This window comes from Myodes glareolus, chromosome 6 (assembly GCF_982192425.1).
Source record: "Myodes glareolus chromosome 6, mMyoGla1.1, whole genome shotgun sequence".
NCBI lineage: Eukaryota > Metazoa > Chordata > Mammalia > Rodentia > Cricetidae > Myodes > Myodes glareolus.
In genome coordinates this window covers 71,391,485-71,403,652 of record NC_142031.1, presented here as the reverse complement: position 1 = coordinate 71,403,652, position 12,168 = coordinate 71,391,485, and the positions used below count along the sequence as shown (strand labels likewise).

At 36.8% G+C, this 12,168-nt stretch overlaps 1 protein-coding gene across 5 annotated transcripts in view; it reads right to left on the bottom strand.

The window, feature by feature from the left end:
• Positions 1-12,168, bottom strand: part of Ccser1 (coiled-coil serine rich protein 1) — a 1,117,462-nt gene that overhangs the window by 849,807 nt on the left and 255,487 nt on the right. For all 5 annotated transcript variants that reach the window (XM_087907262.1, XM_087907263.1, XM_087907264.1 and 2 more), the window contains exon 5: positions 9,229-9,349. In XM_087907262.1, coding sequence (XP_087763388.1) covers positions 9,229-9,349 — 121 coding nt within the window. The remainder of the gene's footprint in view (positions 1-9,228; positions 9,350-12,168) is intronic.

Sequence of the window (12,168 nt, the reverse complement as noted above, 5' to 3'; positions counted from 1 at the left end):
CAAGCTACACTAATATACATAAGTTATATGCAGAGAATCTAACTCAGACCCATACTGGGTCGTGTTTGTCACTTAAGTCTCTATAAGTCCCTAGGAGACCTGCTTAGTTCATTCTGTGGGCCACGTTCATCTGGTGTCCTATTCCCATCTGGCTCCTATAATCCTTCCTCCCCCTCTTCTGAGGGGTTTCTCTAGCTCTGTCTAGTGTTTAGCTGTGGGTTTCTTCTTTCCATCTGCTCCCATCAGTTGCTGGATGCTGCCCCTCTGACCACCATGCTTATTTTCAACACACACCTACACATACATAGCCATGCACACATATATGCCCACACATGCATAGACATGCACATATACCCACACCCTACACATGCATTGTCATGGAATATACACATCCACACATGCACAGTGATGCACATACATACATATGCATAGATATGCATAAACACATGGCCTTACACACACAGTCATGTATACACACACATACACACACACACAAACAGAGGCATGCACAAAATCCAGATACATATACAGAGACATGCCCATACAAACATTCACATACACAGATATGCACACATGCCGATATTCAATGATAATGTTTTCTTTAAAAATCAGCAGAAAAACACATTTTTGCAGATAACACTAGAAGAAATGTATACAATAATAAATTGCACAATACCCTATATACTTATGCATTTTTCTACAACTCTATACCTACTTATTATAATTTTACAAATGATTCTGAATCGGTTTCTTTCTAATACTTTCCTTCTTTGTGTCCGATGCAGTTCTGCCACATATTTTAAACTGTGCAATCTTGACAAACAAATCATGCTCTGTTAGCTTTCCCTGCTTGTCATTGTCCCATAAAATGGAGAAAATAAGAAATTCATATCTGAGAGCATAACTTTGTGCTATTATTAAAAGACTGATATCGTTTTTGCATGGTTGTAGAATAGCTTCAAATGAAACAGTCACTTATTTGGAAACAGAATTCATCGTAAGGTGCTAGCAGAATGGCTGAAAGCTGGCTGTGGGCCTGTATGCATACATAGTCTCTTCTTGTACAGCAGCTAAGATGCACTTACAATCTTGCTCAAAGATCTGATAAATCTGTATTTATATTACCCCAGAAAGAGAACTGCACTGGTGAACTGAAACACTTCAGTCATCTTATCAAGTTGTCCCAAGTCGTCTGAAAAATAGCACTTACATGCTCAGCTTACAAAGCAGGCCTGTCAAAGCAGACACAACAAGACAGTAGGAGTTCTGGACTTGACAAGCTGACTGCACAAGGGGACAAATACTGTGACTTACTAAGGAGCAATAAACCATAGGAAGATAAAATAACAATACTATCAGTCAAGAGAAAAGATTCTCTAAAGAGTGTTCTCCTTATAATTTTTTGTCTGATTGATTAAAATCTCCTGGTTCTTGAATAACATGGAATATATATTTTGGTATTTTTTTCAGACAATAAATCATAGCCCCCTTCCCAACTATTCTCAGATCCACCCTACTTCCTACCCATCCAACTTCATGCCCCTTCGACAAAAAATTATAATAATAGCGATTTTTAAAAATGACAAAAATTATCAAAGCAAGATGAAATAAAAATCCCACAAAAACATAGAGTTTATTTTGTGATGTCAACTACTCCTGGGCATGGAATCTGCACCGGAATGTGGTTCAAATGCCCAGCCACACTCCACTGGAGAATTCAGATTTTCCTCTTCCTGCCAGGTATCAAATGAAGAAAGTTTCCTGATTCGAGATAGGACTTTGCACCCACTTATTTTTTACAGTTGGGGTTTTGTCTGACTTGAACCTGTGTAGGTCTTGTGTGTGTAGCCACAGTCTCTGAGTCCATATGTACATCAGTCCTGCTGTGCCCGGAAGACACTGTTTCCTTGGAGTTGTTCAACATAAGTCAATTGTATTTTGTGTTTTAAATTTTTAAACCACATGTGAATGACATCATAACGTGCAATAAGTTTATCAAGAGACTGGGATGAAGAAGGAGATAGTGGCTGTCTGTGCTCTCACAGTTGATTTGTCAACACAACTTAACTGACCAAAAATCTAAAGCCATCTGCATTTCCTTTCCACCTTGCTGTTTCTGTACACAGTTTACCTGGAAATTTGAGTGTCTCAGTTCCCCCTCTAAGATCTGTCAACTACTATTGACTGGCTGCTCACTGAGTGACTGGAGGAATATAGTAAGTAACACTAAGGAGAAGTTGGGTCCATTGGTTGGTAAAGGAATCCTTATTGGTTGATGGAAACTCTGAGTTTCCTCAACTTTTTTGATGAGCAAAGGCATACATCCGGAGAAAGGATGTAATACAGTTTTCTCAAATACCAAGCCCAAAGTAAGAACTCAACTCATTTAAAGACATTGGCACAAAGGGACAAACCTGGGTGTCAAGAGGCAAGCTTACAATTCAAAAGACCTGGTTGTACAGAACAACAACACATACTTAAGACAAAAACAAATGCCAAGTTTTCCTGCTATGGCCTGATTAAGAGAAAGCCAGGATGGCGAGAAAGAACTTGCTCAGACTCACAGTCCTGTGTTCTGGTTATGGGAAGCAAAGTTCAGTCTACCAGAAGCATTTCAGTGCAATCTGGCTTCGAGACTAGCAAATGCACACAGAGTGGACATTTAAGGTTCTTTTCCAGCATGCTGAAGAGCCCTAGTAATAAGCCAGGAAGCATCAACTTCTGTTTTGCTCTCCTCTGCCTTGGGCACCATGGACTCTATCCTCCCTGATGGACTCGGCATGCAAGGAGCTGCTTTAGCAGCGGCCAGCCTTTCTCTCTCTTCAGATCAAGCAAGCCTGCCTCAAGCAGCCAAGCATGAAATTAGTATCTTCCTTTTGTGTTTTCAGCTGCAGTGAAGTTGGAAACTGATCCTCCAGAACTCTCTATGAGCTGTGATTACAAAATAGCTCCTCCCTACATCTTCCTCCCCAAAGGCGGATAGATTCACATTGGGATGAGGATGCTGTCTACAGAAATTTCCTCCTTCATCTCTTTGACAACTGAACTATGCTTGGACTAAGAAAATGGTGATATTGAAAACAGGCTGATGATATAATTCTGTGATGGCTACAATCAATGAAAGTTTATGAGCCAACTTTACGGGTGACATGAAGAGCAGTTTTGAGAAATAAAATAGGTAGATTTTGAACATGCTTTGTAAATCAGACTTCGGTACTGAGCAGCAGCAGCCCCACACAATTTCCAAAGAAACTCAGTGCACCTTTCCCAAGTCAACAAAGGTGAGCAAAAGTGAGGGGGTCTTGATCCACAGAGTTGGTCACACAACTAAGAAATGCTGTATTTCCACAATCCTAGCCATAAATCATACCCTTTAAGTAGCATAAGGTTCTGGATATAAAATAAAATTAAATATGGCAAAGACAAAGTCACAGAGACACTCTGTCTTGAAAAACCAAAAGAAAAACTATGGAAAAGGACAGAGAAGTAATACCACAAGTTAGTTTTCCTTCCCCTGTATACTTACAATGACAACAAGGCCCTTCATTTCAGACACTGATCCTGAGCATGAGAGAAGATCTGCATTTGCTACAAGAAGATTTCTAACAGAGCACATAGTCAGACCCAGAACCCGTGCCATATGATTTCTTTCTCCGCAGAGCTTGAATATTATGTCTATGTCGAAAGTGGTTCTTTTTATGCTGTTTATTGGACACATGTGCAGTTCAGAATAGTAAGCTATGCATAGCTGTAATGTGAACATACATTTCATATTATAATACTTGGTGACTATAAAAAGGTTCATTCTTCAAACCCAGCTTTCTATGTGACTGGATGTTTGAACTCTGTGTAGCTACTTAGATTACATAATTTTTTTTTGAGAAAGGTTCCCACTACACAGCCCAGGATGACCTCAAACTCTTTTCTGTAGTCTGTTGAGATACATGTGAAAAGACTACGGATAGAAATCAAATCCACAACTTTACCTTATTAGAATGATGTGTAAACAGAAGCAAACTTCTGAACTCCTCTACCATGATACACAAAGTGCACCTTGCCTTCTTACAAAGGACAGCTTCTTCCTGTCATTTTGCTCTGAACAGGACGTCCTAATCCAAGACGTTCCTGATTATGTGGCAAAGGAGATAAATGTCTCCATTTTAAAAAAGCATTTCAAAGTCAATTTGTATCTATCAAACATGAGTACATAGCTACCTTTGTCAGGAAATGTTTCACATCTCACAAAATTATGTAATAATACATTAACACAGTAATATATTAAAGATCAATATTCTAAATTGTTTTCAAATCCTTGTATTGATATATTAACAAACCAACCACAGTGTTAAACAAACAAATGCTGATACAAAAGACTCTACTCATAAAGGATAGAAAATATGTTTTAGTTTTAAAGTGTTCTTTACCAGTTAAGAATTCTAAAATCTACGTAGTTTACAGCATTATCAAAAGATATTCTCATAACTTTTTTAACTATACTTTACATATTCTGAAGCAAATCTATGATGAAAAATTATTCCAGACCTGCTTAGCAAGAGAAATCCTGGGTTTTAAATTATGTCACTATATCTCTGCTTCAGACATTCAGAGGTGTATGAATTTATATGAGCTGCCTGCACCATCAGGAGGATGAGGTACTTAAAGCAGTAATCCCACTCAGAATTAAAGAGATGCTAGGCATGAGACGCCTGCTTCTCAATGACAGAATTGAAATAGTTCAGCATTATATTGGGAGCTAATATTTGTGCATATTTTTCACTTATGAAAAATAAAACTGTATTAACTGTCTCTAGCAGCCTTATTTGTAAAATATGTGACAAGTTTTCTTAGTTAACATATTTGCTGTGAAAATAATTTCAAAATTTATATATTCTTGTTTCCTTCTTATATTATTATATTTCAGGAATTGTACTCTGAGATAAATGATAATAAGACAAACAAATCAAGGATAAAAAAATTACATATATGCCTTTCCGGTAGCACAAGTAGATGAAAAAGCATAAACTACAAGTTGGTAAAATTAATTGAAGAAAAAGATATGCAAGTTGTAGATAATATTTAAGTATTTTAAAATTAATATCATAAAAATTCTGCCATTCAAAGTGAGATTACAAACTAAATGGAGCATACATTATTACTCTGAATTGTCTCTTTATACATAACTTTAAATTTTGTTCTCTATTTTTGCTTTTATTTATCAATATTCTCAAATTTTCAAGTATCCTTTTCATTGTCAATATAACCACTCTCTCAGGCTTCAATGGGATCCAGTGCATAAAGATTTCAGTGACCAACATTGTGTCAGAATGGTAAGTTTAACAATCGAAGCCAATGGCATTGAAATCTATACTTGCCTCCTTTTCAGAAAAACTGTTGCTCTCTACAGGATGTGCCAATAAGATGAACATCTGCCTCAGTTGTTGCTGGGACCGAGGAAACATTTGAGGAAAGAAAGTCCTAGAAAATGAGAACTGCAGGTAGCCAGGTGATGTCGAGAGTTGCAAACAGAATGGCCTTGGGCAGCTCTGCCTGAACATTTTAGCAATATCAGCCAGTCTTCATTACTACTCACCATCTTCCTGAAGCTGGTTTAGGTAGGGAGTCTCTCATTGTCTATCAAGAATTGTCAGTCATTAATCTTATGTTTATATTGTGCTCATCCATTGTGCTCATACATTGTTCTCATTCATCGCTTACAGCATTTTTTTTTAATTTTCAAAATTATGGTGTGTGATATACAAGACATATATAATTGTGATTTGAGTGATGATTTCATAGTTTAAAAATGGGAAACACATGTTAAAAAATAACTGAATAGTTTCTTTAAACTCACAATTGACGATTATTTTTAGCAAAACATATGGGATACTTATACCTTCTAAGTCAACCTAACTTTTAAAATATATAATGCTAATGTTGCTAATATTAATAAAACAATTGATATTATACCGCAGTTATATTGTGATGAAGTAAATCCAAGATCTTAAGAAAGTAAAATCATGCGGCTTTATGTAAATGAGAAGTTTAGGTACATGACATTAAAAGGGAAAAAGCTGGTCACTGATTTGCTCTTAACACAACTGGAGATTCTGGTAGGACACCTAGAGAGATGTCTCAAAGCACCTTTCAGCATTAGACATTTATATACAGGGTCATCCATAATGTTGATAGGTGATACTGAGAACTATGTATTTGTGGAGTAAAAAATTCGCACTCTCACAGTAAAGGTCAAGGTGTCAGCATAATTGACAGATGTAGAAACTGAAGCACAAACAGATAAATATCCACAAGCAAAACAGATTTTTAACAGTCTTTATGATGCAAAAACCAGTCTGTTTGGATGCTCACCTTCCTGGACCTGGAGGGAGGGGGGAGGAACTTGGACTTCCCACAGGGCAGGAGACCCTGACTGCCCTTGGGGACAAAGAGGGAGGAGAAGAGGGAGGGGGGAGTGGGAGGGCGTTGGGAGGAGGGGCGTAAATGGAAACTCTTTATAATTTAATAAAATTACTTTCAAAAAAAAAAAACCCGGTATACATGAGTTAATAATATTGTTGGCAAAGAGCATTTAAATGAGAATGTGGGTCCTGAGACAACAGAGTGATCCAGAATAAGAAATAAGACTGTTAATGAAGCAGCTAAAGACTTGGGAAAAAAGGCATGTATATTATTAACTATTAATCAGTTTTGTTGTAAGTCCTTGAAATATAATCTAAAAAGTTTAAGATCCAAGTTAAAACTGTATGGGGACTTATGTAAACTCACAAACACTGCAAGAAAGTAGATTTGAGCTTTCTAATGTAACTCACTGGGCAAATATGAGAAGTAATTTTCTTCCTATTAGACAAAAGATGACTATAGGATTCTAAAACTTAAACTACATTATGCGTAGTTAAATGATTTTCACTTTCAGATTGCATTAAAACTGAATTACAATCACTACTTCCTGAATTGCTTGGTATTTCTTTCCTCTATAATGAGAATATTAATAGTGAATATCTTCATGCAATCAAATACATGCATTGCTCCATTTGATTCAGTATTATTGAATATAACATTAAGAGTGTCTTCTAATTGATTTCACAAAGACTATTAAATAGGATCATGTTGCAGGAAACTGTTTGGGAGCATATGACCAGGTAGAGAAACAGGTAACAAACACAAAGCAGTGTAACAAGCAGGTCTGTTTAGTATGTGCCAAGACTCCTTGAAAATGTGATGGGAAACTCACAGGCAACATCCACATAACATCACATTCCACATACTATCACATAGCATATAGTGCCACAACTCACTACAACTCATATAGTATTACATATCACTACATATCACTCACATATCACACGCCACACATCACTACAGATAACATGCCACAAGTCACCACATATTACATAGCACCACATAAAATAGCATCTATCAAAACAGAATATACAGGACCACCTAGCATTCACCACCATAGTTCACATAGATATTCATATCATACATTATCATATACTGATATTCTATTTATGTTTTAATAAATGAAGCTTGCATAAACATCAGAAGGGCAAAGATAAGCCACTAGAGGTCATGTAATGGTGACACACACCTTTAATCCCAGGATGTGGGAGACAGAGGCTGATGGATCTTTGTGAGTTCAAGACCACCCAGGGTGACACAAGATCGATGCAGAAACAAATCAAGGAGGTGATGTCTGACACCTTTAATCCCAGAACTAAGGGAATATAAGATGAAAGGAGAGAGAAGATTGCCTGCTTAGTCTGCAGTCAGCTAGCTCCTGTAGAAGTAAGACTTCTCTAGTGGCTTGGTTGCTTTGCTTTTCTGGTTTTGGGTTTGAACCCCAATATCTGTCTCTGACTTTTATTATTTGTGCTACATCATCACATATTACACATCAACACACACCATCCACCATTGCATATCTCCACATTTCAACACCACCACATAGCACAATACATCATACACTACTACATATCACCTTGCATCTATATCACCATGAGTCACATAGCACATTTCCCCACAGATCATATATCATCACCTATTATATATCTCATATTAGCATATATAATTATTACCTGCTTCATATAATCATATATAATCACATACAAAATATATCACATGTTATATGTTCTTCATTTAGAAACCTTTTATCAGACATAATCATATCTTCTCTGGAAAATCAACACCCAGTTGTCCATTCAATTAATGTAATGTTTTATCAAAAGTATCTGTGATTTAATATTTCATGTCTATATATATTTATTATCATGAATTTAATCCTCTATCATTTATTTAATGTATAATATTAACTTTAGCTTTCAGTAAGAGACAGTATTTTTAAAGGAAATTATATAAATTGTATTTGCATGGTTATACATACCCTCTAAGTATTCTTTTTGAGCACATACACCTATTTAGGAAAATGCATGCCAATATCATCTTCAACCTTGTCAAATTTTGACAAAATAAATGTGTGTGTGGCAACCAGAACATAGGTCAAGGAATGCAAACAACCAATTGTTATCAAACCTCTGTACTTCTTACCAGGCAATATCATGTGACACAGTAAACTTCAGTGGTAAAAAGTTTTAGTATTTGCTAATTTACTTGAAAATTTAAAATAGTAACTTGTACTCCTTGTAAAATCAAAGTCACCTTTAAACTAAACTTTTATTAAGAACTGACTTCAGAAATAGAGAAAGGAAGGTCTCAGCGGGTAATAGTACTTTTTTCCAAAGGACCAAGGCTCATTTCTCAGCAGCCATACCTTCAGCTGGCAACCACTGGCAGATCCAACACTTTCTTCTTGTCTCTGCAGACCCATAAACACAAAGGCAGACACCACACACACACACACAGATACACACACACAACACACAATTACATAGAAAATAAACAGATTCCACTTTATAGTCCAACCATGTACCTCTCAAATTGATTCAGGATAAGCATGCACACCGACACAGTGCTAACTTCTCAGTTTGTTGACCCATGCTCTATAGCAGGACACCAAAATAAAACTTAAATGGCAATAGTCAGACACTCAAGGCAGAAGGTGGTGGTGAATAGTGGAAATTGATTGATATTGAACAAAGCAAATTTCTACCCATCTATACATTTTCATCACATGCTGGGGTGTCTGAGCAGCTAGCTATACTTTGAGAAACTTAGAATATATCTCACATCCTGGAACCTTAAGAGACAACTTACTGTTTGGAAGGCTCAGGACATTTTGGTTCTTCTAGCTTCTTCATTTCTCTTGTTTGGTCCACTGGGCTAAGAAGGACGGCTGCGCACGACATTACAGAGTGGCAGGAATCTTCCCGGCAAACTGTAGTTTGAAAACAAATAATTGTAATTGTTAAAACAGCTCAGTGGCTATTCTCATGTTCCTCATTTCACATTTATATTTTCAATCAAGCTCAGGAAGAATTTCAACAAAAACATTAATTAACATTAGTAATCTTTAGTTTTTTTAACACGCTATTTTTCACTAATTAGCTGTACAACCCTAAGAAATGAAAAGGTATTCCTAACATTTAGCAGCTACAAGACAAGTTGCCCTTGAAGGGCCAAAAACAAGTACATACCAAGGCAATGTATTTTATATATCCATACACAGAGAGTTCACTTGCTTCATTAAGACCAAGATGCAAATAAACTCATGCATTACCATGTGCCTAGACTCCTGAGGTCTCCTCGCCCAGCTACAGCCCCAAACTCGCCTACTGTTATCATATTGTTATCATAAATCAGCTTTCATTTCTAATTTCTGCAATGGAGTCATAAACTTTGTGATCATTCATAAAAGGATGGCTTACTTTGTAATGTGTGTTTTTGCAAGATCCATCCACAAAATGTACTGTTGATTTATTGTTGTGGCAATGTAGTTTTCCTTTGGATAAACAAACTAAGTTCTTTTTAATCTTTCAATAGTAATAGACACAGTTCTAGTGGGGGCTGTTTCTATTACCTATAAAGATCCTTGCACTTTTTAGTTAGTAACAAACAGAGGTTTATTCTTGAAAAGCTTCTCAGACCTATTATTGTTCTTAGGATATGGCATTGACTATATTCTCGATAGCTGATCCAGTGAACAGTTCTCTGTCATGACTATCTTACTTTCTGCCAAACAGATGTTTCAATTGCCCCACACCTATAAAACACTTGATTTCACAAGTTTTCCATTGAAGTTTCATGATATATGAATATTACATCACTGCAACACAAATTCACAAAAATTCTGCTTACAGTAGCATTCACATGTTATCTTAAAGTTCTGTAGGTTGTAAATCTGGGTAGGTGAGCTCAACACACTTCTCCTCTTAGAAAATCAAAGCGCAAATGTATTGAGATGCTCTGGTTTCACTCTTGCTAAAAGTTTCCATGAGGCAAGCATTGTGGTCTAAGGAGTAGCCTGGTATAGGTGGCATTCTGGTTATTATCTTCTGTATTTCATCTTGAAATGTACCCAATAACCTGTTTTTCTCTTTTAAAAAATATCTGTGTGGAAATAATTTACTGACAAATTAATTCCTCGGTTTGTAGTGTCTGACATTGCTTGTCAAGTTGACAATATCCAGAACCCTGTAGAGGACAGTCTCTGAGAAGGCCTGCTAGAAACTATGTTTAGCAGATGAACTGCGGTGGGAAGACCCACCCTGAATGTGGCAGCATAATTCCATGGCTGAGGTTTGAGACTGTATGAAAAGGAAAAGGCGAGTTGAACATAAGAGTTCATCTACCTCTTCTCTGTTTCCTGCCTCTGGATACACCCTGGCCGTAGGCTCTGGGGGTTGTGTCTGCCCTTGCCATTGAGGACTGGCAAGGGTTCTTGGAGCTAAACAAACTTTTTCCTCCTGAAGCTGACAGTGCCTGGGTATTTAGTCACAGCAGCCAGAAAAGAAATGAATAGAAAGTTGTTAGAAGAATTTGCTTCCTTCTTCTGAGAGAAAATTGTTGGGAGCTGCAGAACCCCAGACCCTGAACTTTCTATGACTACTTGCCTGCCAGAGGGGAAAAAAATGCTTTTCTATGCTTGTTGCTGCTCTAAGCATGGAACCCTCATGAGTTTCTAATAAGAAGGATGTGGTTTCTAGTGGGCTTACAGCTGAAAAATCCTGAGAGCTAGGGCATGGCTACTAGTTAAGGAGAGCACTACTTGAGCTACCTTGAAACATATTAAAATTGGCATTCTTACTTCAAGGGTGACCTGCGTTTCTTTGTGTTTTTTACTCCCCAGACCCTTGTCTGACCACAGTTCCAGGTGTTGCAGGTGTCACAGAAAATCAAGGCTCAAATTTCTAGGAACAATCTTGTGTCATCATAGAATTCTGCCTTTTAGAGCTATTCGATTAAGAATCAGTACAATAAATATCTTTAATCTATAAGTATCTGACAAATTAAATCAATATGTATATAGTCCTCATTTATGTGATTCCAATTTATGTAAACTATTTTTAATCTTAGTCAAATAAGAGTAATCATGGTGTATCAACTTTAATTGTATAAATTTATAAACATCTTTAATTCTTTTCAGTCTACGACACCAAGGAAACAACAAATTCAAGCCACAGTCAGTGACACAGTTGTGAACTTTATCAGAATCTGAAGATTATTGATCACTAGGCACCTATTTTGTGCTATTGAGCACAAACCTGCGATGAAGCGATGCAGCATTTTCCAAATGTATATAATCTAAATAGATAAATTCGCCAGGAAAATGAAAATATGGAAAATAAATGAATACTGAGAGAGCTGGAGGATATCTGAGTTGAACGTAAATGTTGATACTCAAGTGACACAAATATTCATTTCAAGAACAAAGTGACGACAGCACAAATTGGTCTCTTCCTCAATGTAGCAAAAAGCAAGTAAGAAAGAGAATACAGGAGAGTGAAAATGCCACAGCCAGAACAAGGAAATTCAAGACAGTCAACAGCATGATCTCAAACAAAAACTCTGACAGAAACCAAAAGCAATGTGCTTCACTTTCCCCTTAAAATGCTGTGAGGTCGTCACTTCAGTGATGAAATTTTGGTATTTAAATAAAATTAAACTACACTCAGCTTTTTATGTAGGAGGTCCTTCTGTCTTTGTGTTGCTTCCATTGGTTAATGAATAAAGAAACTGCTTTGGCCTAATAGGGTT